Source organism: Rana temporaria, chromosome 8, assembly GCF_905171775.1.
Source record: "Rana temporaria chromosome 8, aRanTem1.1, whole genome shotgun sequence".
In the NCBI taxonomy this organism is placed as follows: Eukaryota; Metazoa; Chordata; class Amphibia; order Anura; family Ranidae; genus Rana; species Rana temporaria.
In genome coordinates this window covers 180,481,973-180,501,401 of record NC_053496.1, presented here as the reverse complement: position 1 = coordinate 180,501,401, position 19,429 = coordinate 180,481,973, and the positions used below count along the sequence as shown (strand labels likewise).

Genomic DNA, 19,429 nt, shown 5'->3' with positions numbered 1-19,429 from the left:
TGTAATGGTGGTCAAGGAGGGTGGCTAACCAATAGTGATTCTTCTCTTTTACTGCACGTATTCTTTGGTTCTTTCGCAGGCTTTGAAGCTTGAGGGTGCCCATTCACTGCAAATTTGCGGAGGCATGAGAAGCAGACTCCTCTGCGTCACTGAGGATTATAGTATCTGGAACTGCCTCCTCCTAGCCACATACTGCTCCCAAGGGTTTTGCGGATGGAAAACCATCTCTTACTGTTTGACATATGTCTTCCTCTGCTTCAATGCCTCCAAAACTGCCAGATTCCTCCTCCCTCCTTTAGGAACAATGGTGTCTGCATAAAGTGAGCCTTGAGAGGAAAGGATATGCTTCAATTCCTCCCGCTGTTCTGCCTCGAGTGTCCTGTTCATAATGCCATGCAGAGTCTGTTCCAGCAGGAACACAACATGCATTGTCACGGCTCACCATACTTGTGGCCTCCTCAAATGGTGACAGTACAGTGCATGCATCCTTTATGAGCAGCCATTGGCGTAGGAAAAAAAGCTGAGCTGGTCTGAGCCTGTCTTTGTGCCATACTCACATAGGTGCTCGTTGACGGCCCTCTGCTGCATGTGCAGTCGCTGCAGCATTGCCAAAGTCGAGTTCCACCTGGGGGACATATCACACATCAGACAGTTTACAGGCAGGTGGAATACCCGCTGAATTTCAGCCAACCAAGCACTGGATGTGTATGACTGCCTGAAATGGCTACAGACTCTTCTGGCCTGCTTTAGCAGATCTTCCAACCCTGGGTACCTATTTAGGAAACGCTGCACCACCAAATTGAGGACATGTGCCAGGCATGGCACATGTGTCAACGTTCCCTGTCTAAGGACGGACAGGAAGTCTGTGGCATTATTACACACCACCATTCCTGGCTCCAGCTGGTGTGGCGTAAACCACCTCTGGACCTGTCCCTGCAGAGCTACAAGAATCTTTGCTCCGGTGTGGTTCCTGTGCCCTAGACACACCAGCTGAAGTACTGCATTGCACCTTTAAGCCTGACTCAATGTATAGCCCTTGAATGCTTACTTGTGGTTCATAGGACAATTCAGCAGAGGAGAGCATGGAGGCGGAGGAGGAGGGGGTATAGCTGAAAAATCTTGCATCATCACCACTAGCTGTATGGAAAGGTGGGGGCACTAAAATCTGCAGCACTGAGCCCGGTCCTGCATCCTTCAGAGTTGCAAGCAGAGTTACCCAGTGTGCTGTCAATTAAATATAGTGTCCTGGACCATGCTTGCTGGACCACGTGTCAGCAGTAACATGGACTTTGTGGCTCACTGCTTTGCCCAACAATGCCACAACATTGCCTTCCATGTAATGGTACAGAGCTGGAATGGCCTTACGTGAAAATAAATAATGACTGGGAACCTGCCATTGTGGTACAGCACATTCTGCAAATTCATGCAAGGGGGCAGACTCCACCAGATAGAAAGGCAGAAGTTGTAGAGCCAGCAGCTTTGACAAGCTTGCATTTATACGCTGGGTATGTGGGTGGCAAGGACTGTATTTTTTTTCCGCTGCAACAGATGGGGCAGAGTAATTTTCCGACTATAGTCTACAGCTGGTGGTGTGCTGCTGGCAGATGTGCTGCAAGGACCTGGGACACCCTGCGCTATACCATCATACCTGCCAGTGGAGGCTACAGAGAGGTTATGAGGTATAGTAGGGACAGACTGAGGTGAGTAAGGAGGAAGAAACAGATTTGCGGCCCTTTTGTGTGGCTTTCAGGTGCTTTTTCCAACAGGCTGAGTGGTGGGAAGTTATATGCCTTATCAAGCGTGTGGTACCCAAATAGCTGGTGTTTTTTCCACACTTGATGTGCTTGAGAGTGAGACAAACTTTGGAAATTGCAACAGTGCGATCAGCTGCACATGTACTAGGCCCAAACAGCTGAGCTGTGGGAAGTGGGCCGGGAGGTAACAGCTCCACAATGTGATGGAATAGGGTGGCTGCTCTCTGCTCTTCCATGATGGTTGCCTCGTTGGTGTTGTGCCTCACCCCCACTTTCCTCCTCTGCTCTTTCTGACACCCAAATCGCATCAGTGACCTCATCATCATCATCATCATCATCATCTCCTCCATCCTCATTACCACTGGAGACAACTTGGCAATTCGCCGCGGCTGGAGGAACATGACTGTCAATTTGTGTATCAGTGTTCTCCCCTCTCTATAGACTCGTGTTCCTGCCTTCCTCAACCAAAGAATCAACATCTGAATCCAGTAATGGCTGTGCATTGTCAAGGAGCAAGTGGCTGATGCTGTGTTCAAATAACTTAGCTGACTCCTCCATGCCTGATGCTGGGGCTATGGCAGCAATTGCTGTGGACAAGGAGGCAGGTTTGGCCAATCTGGCAGCTTCAGTGGACTGTGCACCAGTCTCTGCTTGGGTGACGGAGGATGAGGATGGTTTAGTAACCCAGTCCACCACCTTCTCTACATGCTGTGGCTGGATAGCACGGGCAAAATCACTAAACTTATGCCCTTCCTGAGAACTGACTACATCCATCTTTGCATATGGACACATACACTGCAGACCCCCTCACAGTGCCATTGGGACGTCTGCCTTTCCTTGTTGTCCCTCCCAGACACGATGGGGGGGGGGGGGGGGGGGGGATGCTTATTAACACAATGTAATACAGATGTGGAAATGTGTACCTGGATGCACTTTAATCAATGGAAAGTGGTGTTTGGTGCATTTTAACTTGAGTATTCACTACTACACAGACACACTGATACACTATAATATACTGCAGTAAAACTGCACTGGATGCACTGCAATATACTACGTCAAACATGCAGTGACGCACATAACACATTGAAATATACGGCATTAAACTTGCAGTAATGCAATGAATTATACAGCGTTAAACAGAAGATAGTGCACGCTTAACGCCGTATATTTCAGTGTGTTGTCATCCGTTTAACGCTTTACAATTCAGTGCATTGCTGCAAATTTAACGCCGTATATATTTCAGTGCGTTACGTACATTTCAGTACATTTCTGTGCGTTAGTGCACGCTTAACTAAGTATATTTCAGTGCCTTAACGCACAGAAATGTACTGCATTAAATGGCACATAACGCACTGAAATATACTGTGTTAAACGTACTAAAAAATATACAGCGTTAAACCTGCAGTAACGCACAGAAATGTACTGCATTAAATGGCACGTAACGCACTGAAATATACAGCGTTAAACGTGCAGTAATGCACTGAACTGTACAGCATTAAACGGAAGATAACACACTGAAATATACAGCGTTAAACTTGCAGTAACGCACTGTTAAGCGGTCACTACACTCACACTGACTGAACTATCCTGACATTCACACGAATGTAAAGATGAATTGTTGCACTACACTCACACTGAACTATCACTAGATTCACACTAAACTATACTGACAATAGAATCAGAATAGCACACTAACTGTCTAATGGCACTGAACTATCTCTCACGCCAATATCACTCTGAAATGGCCGCTACATTTATATATATATAGGCTGCAGTTCTAAACATTTCCACAAGGTGGTGATCTCACGTATTGTTCATGGAACGCTGAGCAGCGAGAGGATACCAAACAAAGAACAGAATTGAAGCATTACAGACAGGAAGTTCCGGGTCAGAGGTCATTCTGAAGAAGGAAGAGAGGAGACGTTAGAACTGGTAATAAGAGGTAATAAGATATTATTTTCTATTTATACCCGGGAACCCCCGTCATGTCCGTCCTCTTCCTCCATAGTCACCGTGATGTCTGTTTATAGTACGTCTCCAACCTAAATATGGATCATTTATCCAACTGTCCATCCAGAGCCTCTGGTTTATAGACCAGATACATCCTAAATATAGAACCATTTATCCAACTGTCCATCCAGAGCCTCTGGTTTATTGACCAGATACATCCTAAATATAGAACTATTTATCCAACTGTCCATCCAGAGCCTCTGGTTTATAGATCGGATACATCCTAAATATAGAACCATTTATCCAACTGTCCATCCAGAGCCTCTGGTTTATAGACCAGATACATCCTAAATATATCTCCTGATATTTCTAAGGTGTCAGGATGTCACTGTCTATTTCTCCATGGAGGAGTGGGAGTATTTAGAGGGACACAAGGATCTCTACAAGGACGTCATGATGGAGAATCAGCCGCCCCTCACATCACCGGGTAAGAGGAGACTTTATTGTAAAGGAGAGAGCAGTACGGAGGGTCCACCTAGATCCCCCATCATCTGATAAACACATAGAAACAATGTATTCAGTCAGTGTGTGTGTTTCCTACAGATGGATCCAGTAATGGGAACCCACCAGAGAGATGTCCCCGTCCTCTGTATTCCCGGGATTCCACACAGGAGGGTCACATCATCCCCCACCATCATCAGGTAGGTGGAACTGAGCATGTAGACCTAAAAATATATTTGCGGTATGGGGTAACATTCCTACATGTCATCTCTTGCTCCTTTTTACAAATGTATTCTTTCATCTTTGGGGTTTAGGGTGAAAAACTAAAAGGCATTAAGGTTGAGGTTAAAGAGGAAGAAGAAGAGAGGTTGGTGAGTGGAGATCAGCAGTCTATGGAGGAGGGTTGTCCTCTGAATTCCCAGAATTCTACATGGGAAGGTCACCAATATACAGAGAAAGATCAGGTACTGTAGATGAGACTGGGAAAAAAACAAAAAAAAAAAATTATGAGTGGACATTCTTCTATGTCATTTTTTATTATTGGCAGCGGTGTTTCCAGATGTTATATTTTATCATCTCTACAATTTAGAATGAAGAACTGAAAGACATCAAAGCTGAGATTAAAGAGGAAGAAGAAGAGACGTTGGTGAGTGGAGATCAGCAGTCTATGGAGGAGAGAGGTCCTCTGCATTCCCAGAATTCCAGCCAGGAACATCCGAACTATACAGAAAATAATCAGGTAGATGGGACTGGGCAAAATTTGAAAAATAATTCTATGAGAGGATATTCTTCTACGTAACCTTTTATTATTGGAAGCATTGTCTCAAAATGTTATGTTTTTATAATCTCTGGAATTTAGAATGAAGAACGGAAAGACATCAAAGTTGAGGATAAAGAAGAAGAAGAAGAAGAGAGGTTGGTGAGTGGAGATCAGCAGTCTATGGAGGAGGGGGAGATGATTATGGAAAGTAAACAGGAGGAATCTTCTCTACATAAGGACACAAGTAAGTCATAAACACTAAATGAAGAAAGTTCACATTCTACTTATCTAAGCATAAGGCATGCAGGTATATCGATTGAAATATACTATAAGTCATGTGAATAAATTTTTTTTCCAAAGTGGCAGTTGATCAAGAGGGGGACAGAAAAGCCAAATAAACTGTGTCCATATAATATAATAGTATAATGACGCTTGCCGACCAGCTGCCGTCATTATACTGCGGCAGGTTGGCATGATCCCACGAGCCGTCGTAGCTGTACGTTGGGTCTTTTATGCGGGATAGCAGACGTGCGCACGCACCCGCTGCACTGTGGGGGTCCTGATGCGCGCAACTGGCGGTCGCGATGCACGAGATCACGTATCGCAATAAATAGTTTGATGATTGAGCAGCCAAATATTCCGGGGCTGGAGTGGTTAAAGGAATAATTCCCCAGATCAACATCCAACACTGATTCTTACAAACTATAGAAGCTCCTCCAGTTTGCTAGAACAAGTTCCTGTTGAAGACTATGAAAGGTCCATCTCCATTCCTCAATATAACGTCATGTTCCCAATAAATGAGGAGGAGATACTGTACACCATATGAAAGGTCCATCTCCATTCCTCAATATAACGTCATGTTCCCAACCAATGAGGAGGAGATACTGTACACCATATGAAAGGTCCATCTCCATTCCTCAATATAATGTCATGTTCCCAACAAATGAGGAGGAGATACTGTACACCATATGAAAGGTCCATCTCCATTCCTCAATATAACGTCATGTTCCCAACAAATGCGTTCAGTAAGGAAAAAAAATTGTGGACACAAAGGTGACCATAACAACATCATCGATGTATCTACTCCGCAGCTAAATGTTCCATATAAAAGGTCCATCTCCATTCCTCAATATAACGTCATGTTCCCAACAAATGAGGAGAAGATACTGAGATTGCAGGCTTGGCTGGCTTAAATCAGGTTTGGTCTCCACCCAGAGACTGGCCACATTAATCACCTTGCAGGTGGACAGAGACACAGAGAAGGCCATTTGAAAGGTCCATCTCCATTCCTCAATATAATGTCATGTTCCCAACGAATGAGGAGGAGATACTGTACACAAGTGGTGGCAGCTCCATGAGGGGCACCTCCCCCCTTATCCATTGTCCGGCCCCCTGATCTACATGCAGGGACGTCGGACTATGGATTCCAATAGTGGAGTGTATTTTTTTGAAGCATGTGATTAGAGCCGGAGGCTCTAATAGGCTTCAAAACAGGATGCAGAGCATTGGACCCTGATCACACCCTGTTGTGTGATACTAGCGAATAAATTCTCACTATTCGGCCTCATTCTCCTCCCGGCCAATCAGGAAGTCCCTATTGGCCAGGGAGACCTAGGACTGTTTTCTCTCTCTGACCATCTTGCCCAGTGTATACATATGACTTCTGAATACAAGATGTATGAGAACAGATATGACTTCTATTAAATATTGCTTTCCAGCAGATGGACGGTGTTTCTGGAATATAAATCCATCGGAGGGACATCTTATTATATCTCCAGATTGTAAGGCAGAAGATACCGACATTCCACAATATTCTCCCAAAGTCACCTCTGATTGGTTGGTTAGATCATCAGATCCTTCCAATCCTGAGGAACCTTCTGATAAATCCCATACTATGACATCAGATGTCCTTCCAAGTTCTCACAGTGCTGACAAATCACCAGATCCATCCAATCCCCAGACATCTTCTTCAAGCCATAAGAAGGTTCACACAGGAGAGCGTTCATTCTCATGTTCAGAGTGCGGGAAATGTTTCACTAAAAACAAAAACCTTCTTTCGCACCTGAGAATTCACACGGGTGAGCGTCCTCATTCATGTTCAGAGTGCGGGAAATGTTTAAAACGCAAAAAAGATCTTATTGTACACCAGAGAAGTCACACCGATGAGCGTCCTTTCCTTTGTTCAGAGTGCGGAAAATCTTTCACTACAAACAAAAACCTTCTTTCGCACCAGAAAATTCACACTGGTGAGCGTCCCTATCATTGTTCAGAGTGTGGGAAATGTTTCACTCGGAAACAACAACTTATTGTACACCAGAAAATTCACACAGGTGAGCGTCCTTTTCCATGTCCAGAGTGCGAGAAAACTTTCACTCGTAAAGCAGTCCTGGTTTCTCATCAAAGAATTCACACGGGTGAGCGTCCCTATTCATGTTCAGAGTGCGGGAAACGTTTCATTCAGAAACAACAACTTATTGTACACCAGAAAATTCACACAGGTGAGCGTCCTTTTCCATGTCCAGAGTGTGAGAAAAGTTTCATTCGGAAAGCAGTCCTGGTTTCCCATCAAAGAATTCACACCGGTGAGCGTCCTTTCTCTTGTTCAGATTGCGGGAAAGGTTTCATTAAAAAAGAATCCCTTATTATACACCAGAGAAATCACACAGGTGAGCGTCCTTATGTATGTTCAGAGTGCGGGAAGTGTTTCATTGAAAAAATAAACCTTCTTAGACATCAGGTAATTCACACGGGTGAGCATCCTTTCTCTTGTTTAGAATGCGGGAAAGGTTTTCATAAAAAAGAAACCCTTATTATACACCAGAGAAATCACACAGGTGAGCATCCCTTTTCTTGTTCAGAGTGCGGGAAAAGTTTCCTTAAAAAAGGAAAACTTACTAAACACCAGAAAATTCACACCAGTGAGCGTCCTTTCCCTTGTTTGGTGTGTGGGAAAGGTTTCTTTAGAAAAGAAAGATTTATTCGACACCAGAGAAGTCACACTGGTGAGCGTCCTTTTTCATGTTCAGAGTGCGGGAAATCTTTTGCTCGGGAAGAAGCACTTGTTGAACATCAGAGAATTCACACAAGTGAGCGCCCTTATCTATGTTCAGAGTGCGGGAAATCCTACATTTATAAAAGAAACCTTGTAGCACACCAGAAAATTCACACAGGTCCCGATCTTTCGCTCAGGAAGGAGAACTTGTTGAACAGAGAACTCTTATAAAGTAGTCCCTGTAAAACACTGGAGAATTCACAGGGGTGAGCGTCCCTATTTGTGTTCAGAGTGCGGGAAATCTTTCAGTCGTAAGGGAAACCTTCTGAAACACCAGAGAAGACACACCGCAGAGCGGCCTCATTGCATTCAGAGTGCAGGAAATGGTTTATAGAGAACCCACCTGCTGATTCTTATGACAAATGTACAATGACTTTTCCAGGTGGAACTGTTGAGCCCATAGAACATCTGGAGGACAGGAAATTGTTCTTCAAAGGGGTACATCCCGGAAGAAGTGATATTTAATTTCCATGTGGAGTTTGACGGAGCGAGTCTTCCCTTGTCTTCTTCTATTTCTTGGAGACTCTGATGATGGGACATACCAAGAGAACAAATGTTACCCTACGAGCCTCAGATTCTCCTACGGAGTGGGTCAGATAGTCCCAAGTGGTGTACAAAGCACATCACAGTACATTGGGGGTGTAGTAAGAATGTTTTAGTTTTTAGGGGTGCGGTGTGATCGGTATAAACCCAGAAGGAATAAATGATAGGAACACGGATCTCATATGAAATAGTACTGAGCTAGTCCAATATTTACACCGACAGCACCATGAAAATTGCCCCATTTGTGGTCAGTTGGAGAAAAGCTCACATACACAATATTACCAATTGTATTGGGATGCCTGCTTTCTCTTCCTGTCCTCCATAGACACTTCCTGTCTTCTATAGAGACTTCCTGTCTTGGTATAAGTGAGATCACCACCTTGTGGAGCTCAGATAAACTGCAGCCCTGAGAAACATCTCAGACTGAGAACACGGCTTTGTGCTCTCATCTCCACTCCCACCAAGGGGTATAGAAATACACACTATGGCCCAGATTCACAAAGCACTTACGCCGACGTATAACAAGTTACGCCGACGTAAGTGCAAATGTGCGCCAGACCCACAAACTAATATGCGCCTAAAAACAGGCTACACCCCGCCGACGTATCTTTCTTACGCCGGCGTAGAGTGGGCGCACATTTAGGCTGGGAGCATGGCTCCCATTGATTAGCCATTCAAACATGCAAATTAGGGAAATACGGCGATTCACGAACGTGCGTGTGCCCGGCGCATGATGCGCGTAAGTTGTACGTCCGGCGTAAAGTTATTCCCCATAAAGGAGGTGCAACCCAGCAACAGACATGCTCAGGTCTGCACCTGGGAACACAAGCCGGCGTATTGTGCGTTGGACATGTGTCTGGCTGGGCGTATGTTATGTTCACAGCGTACGCAGTGATCCGGAGTGGCTTAGGCAGTTGTGCCAGCGTGGTTGTGAGCAGGCGCAGGGGGTGTGCGCATGCGCAGTTCGTGATACGTACCTGTCTGGCGCTTGGCCCATCATTTGCATGGGGTCACGCCTCATTTGCATGGGTCACGCCCACTTCCACCTACGCCGGCGTACGCCTACGAAACCCACGCTGGCACAGCGTTGGGAGCACTGGCTTGCTGAATTCAATGCTTGCCTCTCTGCTCTGCGTTGGCGTAGCGTACGGCAGTTACTCTACGGCAGTGTAATGTGCGCCTTGCTCTCTGTGAATCTGGGCCTATATTGCCAAAAGTATTGGGACACCTGCCTTTACACGCACATGAACTTTAATGGCATCGCAGTCTTAGTCTGTAGGGTTTAATATTGAGTTGGCCCAACCTTTGCAGCTATACCAGCTTCAACTCTTCTTGGAAGGCTGTCCACGAGGTTTAGGAGGGTATCTATGGGAAAGTTTGACCATTCTTCCAGAAGCACATTTGTGAGCTCAGGCATAACTGGTGTCATAACTGATCACATAGGCAGCACCATAGTTGGTTGAAGATCAAAGGCCAAGATGGCGGCTTCCTTGGCTGAAAACGATAAGAGGTTTAGTTTTGCTTCAATTATGTTTACAAATTTGTTTTGTGTAAGTTGTGTGAAAACATTTATAAATAGACCCCTTAAGTGCCGGTTCACATAGGGGCGACTTAGTCACTCCGTTCAGTCACAAGTCGCGCTCCGTTCTGCACTATGGAACCGTTCTAATAGGAGCGACTCAAGTCACTCCGACTTAGAAAAAGGTTCCTTTGGGGCGACTTGCATTGACTTCAATACAGAAGTCATTTTGCAAGTCGCCTCTGAAGTCTCGTGCAGATCGCCGTGCAGAGTCGCGCGGCAATTTGTGCTGCCCCAGTGTGAACCGCCACTAAAGCTTCATTTTATTGTATGTTATTAATTTCTCATGAGTTTTTAAAATAAACAAGAAAGCTTTGTACTTTACAATATTTTGTTCTCGGTCTAATTTTTTTTTTTTTTCGAAATGATCAGAATTCTTAGATGATTGGAATGTGATCAGTTCATAGAGATTCACCCATTGGTGTTTTATTAATGAGATGGGGAGTCCAGAAGTTACAGTTCTGCACAGGTGTCAGCGGAAGTATACATGGAGCCACTACAGATGCCATATACAGTCCATGGCCTTCATGATGCTGTTTGTTCACTAAGGCCTCGTACACACGACCGGACATGTCTGCTGAAACTGGTCCGCTGACCAGTGTCAGCGGACAGATCCGATCGAGTGTACAGGCTAGCGGACAGATTTCCAGCGGACAGTACGTCTAACCAGCGGACAGAAATCCTGCACATGCGTCGAATTGATTCGACGCATGCGTGGAAGCATTGAACTCGCACGATAGAGAACGTCGGTGTCGTATACGTCACCGCGTTCTCTGTCCGCACGGATTTCGGTTTGATGGTGTGTACAGCCATCAGACCGAAATCTCCCAGCGGACATGTCCGATGAAAACGGTCCAGCGGACCGTTTTCATCGGACTGTCCGCTCGTCTGTACGGGGCCTAAGGTTCTCTAACAAATCTCTGAGGGCTTCGCAGAACAGCTGTATTAATACTGAGATTAAATAACACACATGTGGATGCTATTTATTTACAAATTAGGTGACTTCTGAAGGCAATTGGTTCCACTAGATTTTAGTTAGAGGTATCAGAGGGGGCTGAATACAAATGCACACCACACTTTTCACATATTTATTTGTAACAAAAGATGAAAACCATTTATCATTTTGCATCCGCTTCACAATTATGTGCCACTTTGTGTTGATCTATCACATAAAATCCCAATAAAATACATTTACGTTTTTGGTTGTAACAAAATTTAGAAAATTTCAAGGGGTATTCGAACGTGTCTCAATTTCCAAATGGCAATGAATCCAACATAAGTTGTAATGAATTTGTTTCATTCGGATGATTCCATTTTCAAATATGTTTGATAATGATCTGAATTTATTGTGAATAACTGTGGTTGTTAAGGAGCAGACAACAGCCGCATCCTTTACAACCATGACTCATTTTCTGTCAGCGGGTGGGGGGGTACCAGGCTCGTCAGGTTTGGTATGGATTTTGAAAAGAACCCTAAAACCAAAATGTGTGGAAAAAAATGGCTCAACTCAATCCCAGACCCTTTGCCCTGGTATGTATTTTAAGGGGAAACCCAAGCCCCCATTTATGAAAAAAGGTACTGGGGTCCTCCCCAAATTCTATACCAGACCCTTTATTCAAGAATGCAGGCCAGAAAAGGGGGGTGAGCAAGCGCCCCCCTCCTGAACCATACTAGGCCACTTGCCCTCAACAAGGGGAGGTGCTTTGGGGAAGGGGGGCTTTCCCCCCAAAGCATCTTGTCCCAAAGTTAATGAGAACAATGGCCTCTTCCCCACAACCCTGCCACAGTGGTTGTGGGGGTTACTTATCAGACTATGTAAGCCCCCTTTAACAAGCCACCCCTTGTGAATGAGTATGAGCAAAAAATGTGCAAAGTGAAAAAAAACAGTTATTGACAAGTCCTTTATTCAAAAACCCCCACAAAAGAAATGTCCCTCCAAAATCAATCACGATGAACGCCGACCCGTACGAAAAACACAACCAGTCCCATGTCCCGTCACTCGCTGAATGCCAGGTAAGCATGGGTGTTCCCGGGTGGGGAATCATGCTGTCAGCAGATGAGTTATGATTGTTAAAGACTAGGGATGGGCTGAACGACCCCCAATTCAGTTTGCACCAGAACTTTCAAACCGTGAAATTTCGGAACCGAAGAATGAACCCCAATTGAAGTCTATGAGACCCGATTGTGAAAAAACAAAAGTGACCATTTTGAAGGCTTATATGCAGGTAATTGGGCATAAATTGGTTATGGGGGTCCAGGTACTGTATCAATAAAACAAAAGTTTGTAAAAAAACGTAATTTTCAAATGAGCAGTGATTTATTGATGCCTAAAGTGAAAGCATAAAAATGAAAAATTCCTTTCAATATAGTGCCTGGGGGGTCCCATTAGTCTACCTGTAAAGTGGCACGTCTGTTCTGTGTATAGAAGCTGCTGCAGCAATAATTGCATTTATAAAGCCAACAAAAATGAAATTTTCCCTGCAAGCTTTCTTTATTTTGTAAGCAACAGCTTGCAGAGCCAGTCTGTATGATGAGGCCACACTGGGAACAAGAAAATTGGTCTTTCTTTGGGTGTTAATTGTGCCTATGAAAACTGCACCAACAGCCTAGGCAGCCTAGAAGTCCTGCAGAGGTGCCACATCCCAAAAATACTTAATCAACGACATCGGCATCAAGGCATAGCTGCTGGTAATCCAGGACTGATTCATTTGATAAATGTCAGATGGTCCACGGAGTCTTTGGACAGATGCGTTTTATGATCAGTAACAAACTTCTAGCAGCACTGAATGCCCAATTAAAAATCACGCTGGATGCAGCTCAATTGCATACTGGGTAAGTTCTGACCAGTGGTCTATTCTCATGACCCAGTAAGCCAGTGGATCGTTGACTGAAAAGCTCTCCATCTCTGTTTTCACCCCTAAATGACCATCTACTGTGTGATGCAGACACTGCTGATGGGATGTGGAAGCCAACAGCCCTGGGCAGTGAGGACTAAAAAAATTGTGAAACCCATCACTTAGTGAGTCAGGAAAAGCATTAGATAAGCTCATCTTTAAGGTCTCCTCAAGATATTGCATTGTGGGGATGGGATGAAATCTGTAACGGTGGTCAAGGAGGGTTGCCAACCAATAGTGATCCTTCTTCTACGGGACATATTCTTGGGTCTTTTCGCAAGGCTTTGAAGCATGAGGGAGCCCATGCACTGCAAATTTGCGGAGGCATGAGAAGCATACTCCTCGGGGGTCACTGAGGATTATAGTATCTATAGCCACGTACTACTTTCAAGGGTTCTGCGGATGGAAAAACATCTCTAAGGCCCCATACACACGATAGAATTTATCCGCGAATACGATCCAGCGGACCGTTTCCGCAGATAAATCCTCTCGAGGATTTCGGCGGATTTTCATGCGATGGAGTGTACACACCATCGCATTGAAATCCGCGCCGAAATCCTCTGGCGATGACGTGTCACGCCGTCGCCGCGATTATGACGCGGCGACGTGCGCGACGCTGTCATATAAGGAATTCCACGCATGCGTCGAATCATTACGACGCATGCGGGGGATCCCTTCGGACGGATGGATCCGGTGAGTCTATACAGACCAGCGGATCCATCCGTTGGGATGGACTCCAGCAGATGGATTTGTTCTGCATGTCAGCGAATATTCGATCTGCTGGAATCCATCCCAGGGGAGAAATATCCGCGGAAACAGATCCGCTGGCGTGTACACACCATAGGATCTATCCGCTGAAACCCATTTGCTCGGATTTATCTATCTATTATCTATCTATTTATCTATTTATTTAAGGCCCCGTACACACGACCAAACATGTATGCTGAAACTGGTCCGCGGGTCAGTTTCAGCATACATGTTCGGTCGTGTGTAGGCGCGAGCGGGCCGAATTCCAGCAAACATTTGCCCGCCGGGCCTTTTCCCAGCAGACAAATATTCCTGGACGTGTTTTAAAACCGTCTGCTGGAATCCTGCCCGATCGGACATGTACGGTCGTCAGTACAGACCTACCGTACATGTCCGAGCGCCCGCCGTCCCTCGCATGCGTCGAATGACTTCGACGCATGCGTGGAAGCCTTTAAATGGCAGGCCCGCCCACGTCGACGACGCGGACACGCCCCGCGTATTGTTTACGCGCGGACTTCTGTACGATGGTTAGTACAACCATCGTACAGAAGCCCTCTGGCAGGCATGAACGGTGAAAACAGTCCGACGGACCGCTTTTTTCAATCATGGCTTTGACAGTGCTATGTGTGCTAATTGGGCAAAGCTTTCTTTGCTTTAGCCAATCAGGGCTTTCAATGCACTGCGGTGGAGCAGTGCAGTGTGGTCGTTCGAACTTATGCTCAGGCTGAACCGTTCTCCCATCCCTATTAAGGACGCAGCGGTCACCCGCTCCTAAACAACCATAACTTTTCACAATGAATTTGGATCCATATGAAGTTTTACTAGGTGGGTTTGAAAACGTTTCAAATCCACCCAGTATAACGAATATAAGAAACGAATCCCGAAAGAAATGAAACAAATCCCAAAAAAACGAATCGGACTGATACAACAAAAACTAAAATAAACAAATTATCAACCTACTGTAACTATTGCATTCCGAAATCAAACAAAGCAACATTTTTTAGTGCGCACAATACACAGGTACCTCTACTGCCATGTTACTGTATATTGGAAATTATATCACAAGTAAGTATTAATAAAGGGCTGGTGAGGAGTCTTCTTGTAGTGCAGCATCCATATAAAATATCCAATTAGGAAAACTAGTAAGTGGTTCTCTAGGAGGTGGACATTATAGGCCAGTCACATGGCACAAAAGGATTACCAGTCCACAAAGCAAGGTCCATAAAGACATTAATTATCGAGTTTGGGGTGAAGGAACTTGACTGGCCTGAACCTCAACCCGATAGAACACCTTTGGGATGAATTCGAGCAAAGTCTGCAAGCCAGACCTTCTCGTCCAAGTCCAGTCCTCCACCACAAACTCGCTCATCCATGTATTTTATGGACCTTACTTTGCGCACTGGTGAGCAGTCACGTTGGGATGAATTAGAGCGGAGACTGCGAACCACCAAGAGTAAAAGATGTCCTCTTACCAGATCCAAATGGATCGAGTGCACATATAAGAACACCACCGCTGGCAGTGGCGGTGCATCTATAGTGGGCACAGGAGCGCCGTCCCCTCTCTCCTGCACCCGTCATTGCATAAATCTACCTATTGTCGCCGCTGCCGCCCACTGTTCAGGTGTCCAGCCCGCTGTTGAGTGCCGGCCATCTGAATGACAGCGGTGGGTGTGTTTTGGAAGTGCCTGATTAGAGCCATAGGCTGTGGGCTCTAATCAGCTTCCAAATGGTTAAACAGTGGGCACACTGCTGAGCATTCCCTGTGTAAACAATGCTGTGTTAGGGAATCGCTTCCCTAACACTGACCCGCCTCTCAGCCAATCGGGTGCACTGGGTCTGGTTATGGGTCACCTGATTGGCTGAAGTGACAGGCGCTGTGATTGGACGCCTATCAGGCGTCCAATCATAGAAGAGATGACATTGAGGACGGGAGAAGACATCAAGGACTCTGAGGGAGTGGCTGCATTTGAAGGGGAAACTGGCATCATTTGATGGAGAAACTGGCTGCATTTGAGGGGAAAACTGGCTGCATTTGATGGAGAAACTGGCTGCATTTGAGGGGAAACTGGCTGCATTTGAGGGGAAAACTGGCTGCATTTGATGGGGAAACTGGCTGCATTTGATAGGGAAACTGGCTGCATTTGATGGGGAAACTGGCTGCATTTGGAGAAACTGGCTGCATTTGATAGGGAAACTGGCTGCATTTGAGGGGAAACTGGCTGCATTTGATGGGCAAACTGGCTCCATTTGATGGGCAAACTGGCTGTATTTGAGGGGAAAACTGACTGTATTTGAGGGGAAAACTGGCTGTATTTGAGGGGAAATATGGCTGCATTTGAGGGGGCAAACTGGCTGCATTTGAGGGGGAAACTGGCATCATTTGATGGAGAAACTGGCTGCATTTGATGGGGAAACTGGCTGCATTTGAGGGGAAAACTGGCTGCATTTGATGGAGAAACTGGCTGCATTTGATAGGGAAACTGGCTGCATTTGAGGGGAAACTGGCTGCATTTGATGGGCAAACTGGCTGCATTTGATGGGCAAACTGGCTGCATTTGATGGGCAAACTGGCTGTATTTGAGGGGAAAACTGGCTGTATTTGAGGGGAAAACTGGCTGTATTTGAGGGGAAAACTGGCTGCATTTGAGGGGACAAACTGGCTGTATTTCATGGAGAAACTGGTTGCATTTGAGGGTGAAACTGGCTGCATTTGATCAGGAAACTGGCTGCATTTGAGGGGGAAACTGGCTGCATTTGATAGGTAAACTCGCTGCATTTGAGGGGGCAAACTCGCTGCATTTGAGGGGGCAAACTGGCTGCATTTGAGGGGAAAACTGGCTGCATTTGAGGGGGCAATCTGGCTGCATTTGATGGAGAAACTGGCTGCATTTGAGGGGGCAAACTGGCTGCATTTGAGGGGGCAAACTGGCTGCATTTGATAGGGAAACTGGCTGCATTTGATGGGGAAACTGGCTGCATTTGATAGGCAAACTGGTTGCATTTAAGGGGGAAACTGGCTGCATTTGATTGGGAAACTGGCATCATTTGAGGGGGCAAACTGGCTGAATTTGAGGGGGAAACTGGCTGCATTTGAGGGGGAAACTGGCTGCATTTGAGGGGAAAACTGGCTACATTTGATGGAGAAACTGGCTGCATTTGATGGGGAAACTGGCTGCATTTGATGGGGAAACTGGCTGCATTTGATAGGGAAACTGGCATCATTTGAGGGGGCAAACTGGCTGCATTTGAGGGGAAAACTGGCTGCATTTGATGGGGAAACTGGCTGCACTTCATGGGGAAACTGGCATCATTTGAGGGGGCAAACTGGCTGCATTTGATGGGGAAACTGGCTGTATTCAATGGAGGAACTGGCATCATTTGAGAGGGCAAACTGGTGGCAATTGATGGGGCAAACTGGTGGCAATTGATGGGCACAGTAGCTGCGTTTGATGGGCACAGTGGTGGCAATCGATGGGCACAGTGGCTGCAATTGATGGGGGTTTTTTTTCAGTCTGTTTGAGCACCAGCCACCACTGACCGCTGGGATAAGCACCACTCCACACAGCCGCCTCTCAGCAGTTCCACGTGGTCAGGGGCTCCCGATCCACGTGTCTGTATTTCAACCTAACCACCCAATTCAACTGAAATTAATATTCAAATTCATCCAAACCTTTAATGCGATCAAAAGATCATCTTATCGGAAGACTAGCTTACTGCAGAAAGAGAAAATCCGGAATTTTGTTTTTAAATACCCCCCCCCCCCTCAAAAAAAAGAAGCTAAAACATAATAAAAATGAAATAACAGCTATATCAAATGTATATAAAAGAGTATCTGGCTGAACATAAAACACATCTTCTGATGGATGGAACATAATAGAGGAATGGACCACAAAGCAGGGACGAAATGATGAAACCTAACTTAGACTGCAGTATTTATCTTCAACACAAGGTGGTGATGTCACTTGGAACACACAAACAGGAAGCGATGTAGGCTACAGACAGGAAGCGATGTAGGCTACAGACAGGAAGTGATGTAGGCTACAGACAGGAAGTGTTTTGGAGCATAACCAGGAAGTTCCTGGTAAAAGAGTGGGAGGGAAGTAGAGAGGAGACATTGCTGGAACTAGCCGTAGAGGAGGTAATAAGATCTTATTTTATATTTACACCCAGTAACTCCCCCATCATGTCCATCCTCTTCCTCCATAGTCACTGTGATGTCTATTATGGTTTATAGTGACCGCATACATCCTAAATATAGAACCATTTCTCCAACTGTTCAACCAAAGCCTCTGGTTTATAGATCTGATATATCCTAATTATGTCTCCTGATTTTTGTGAGGTGTCAGGATATCACTGTCTATTTCTCCATGTAGGAGTGGAAGTATTTAGAAGGATACAAGGACGTCATGATGGAGAATCAGCCGCCCCTCACATCACCGGGTAAGAGGAGACTTTATTGTAAAGGAGAGAGCAGTACGGAGGCTCTACCTAGATCCCCCATCATCTGATAAACACATATAAACAATGGGCCAGATTCACGTATTGAGAGCGCATCTTTGTGCGGGCGTAACGTATCCTATTTACGTTACGCCTCCGCAACTTTGACAGGCAAGTGCAGTATTCACAAAGCAAAGTTGCGGCGTAGCATAAATAGGCCGGCGTAAGCCCGCCTAATTCAAATGTGGAAGATGTGGGCGTGTGTTATGTAAATTTATTGTGACCCCACATAAATGACGCTGTTTACGAACGGCGCATGCGCCGTCCGTGAAAGTATCCCAGTGCGCATGCTCCAAATTAACCCGCAAAGAGCCAATGCTTGTGACGTCAACGTAAATGACGCCCAGCCCTATTTGCGAACGACTTACGCAAACAACGTAAAACGTGAAAAATTTGACGCTGTTCCGATGTCCATACCTAACATTGGTACGCCTCATAGAGCAGGGGTAACTTTACGCCGGAAAAAGCCTAACGTAAACGACGTATCTCTACTGCGACGGCCAGGCGTACGTTCGTGAATAGGTGTATTTAGCTGATTTACATATTTCTAGGCGTAAATCAGCGTACACGCCCCTAGCGGCCAGCGTAAATATGCAGTTAAGATACGACGGCTTTGGAGACTTACGCTGGTCGTATCTTATACAAATTCTGGCGTATCTGATTCTTTGAATCAGGTGCCAAGATACGACGCCTCCGACTCAGAGATATAACGGCGTATCTGGAGATACGCCATCGTATCTCTTACGTGAATCCGAGCCAATGTATTCAGTCAGTGTGTGTGTTTCCTACAGATGGATCCATTAATGGGAACCCACCAGAGAGATGTCCCCGTCCTCTATATTCCCAGCTAACAGTAGGGGCCCAAACTGTAGGGTGGTGCACATTATTGTAAAGGAGAGAGCAGTACGGAGGCTCCACCTAGATCCCCCATCATCTGATAAACACATAGAAAAAATGTATTCAGTCAGTGTGTGTGTTTCCTACAGATGGATCCAGTAATGGGAACCCACCAGAGAGATGTCCCCGTCCTCTGTATTCCATACAGGAAGATCACAACTATTCACGCTGTTATCAGGTTGGTTGGAGCATCTAATACATAAACGTGACTCAACAATGCAAGACAGTTTGAACCCTACAATTTGTATTTATTTA

The 19,429-nt window shown here is 45.6% G+C and overlaps 1 protein-coding gene across 1 annotated transcript in view; it reads left to right on the top strand.

The window, feature by feature from the left end:
• LOC120910566 (zinc finger protein 268-like) overlaps nt 1-19,429 on the top strand; it is a 129,011-nt gene that overhangs the window by 54,857 nt on the left and 54,725 nt on the right. Inside the window, exons 4-5 of the mRNA XM_040322324.1 lie at nt 4,520-4,669; nt 4,795-4,944. Of these exons, the coding sequence (XP_040178258.1) occupies nt 4,520-4,669; nt 4,795-4,944 (300 nt within the window). The remainder of the gene's footprint in view (nt 1-4,519; nt 4,670-4,794; nt 4,945-19,429) is intronic.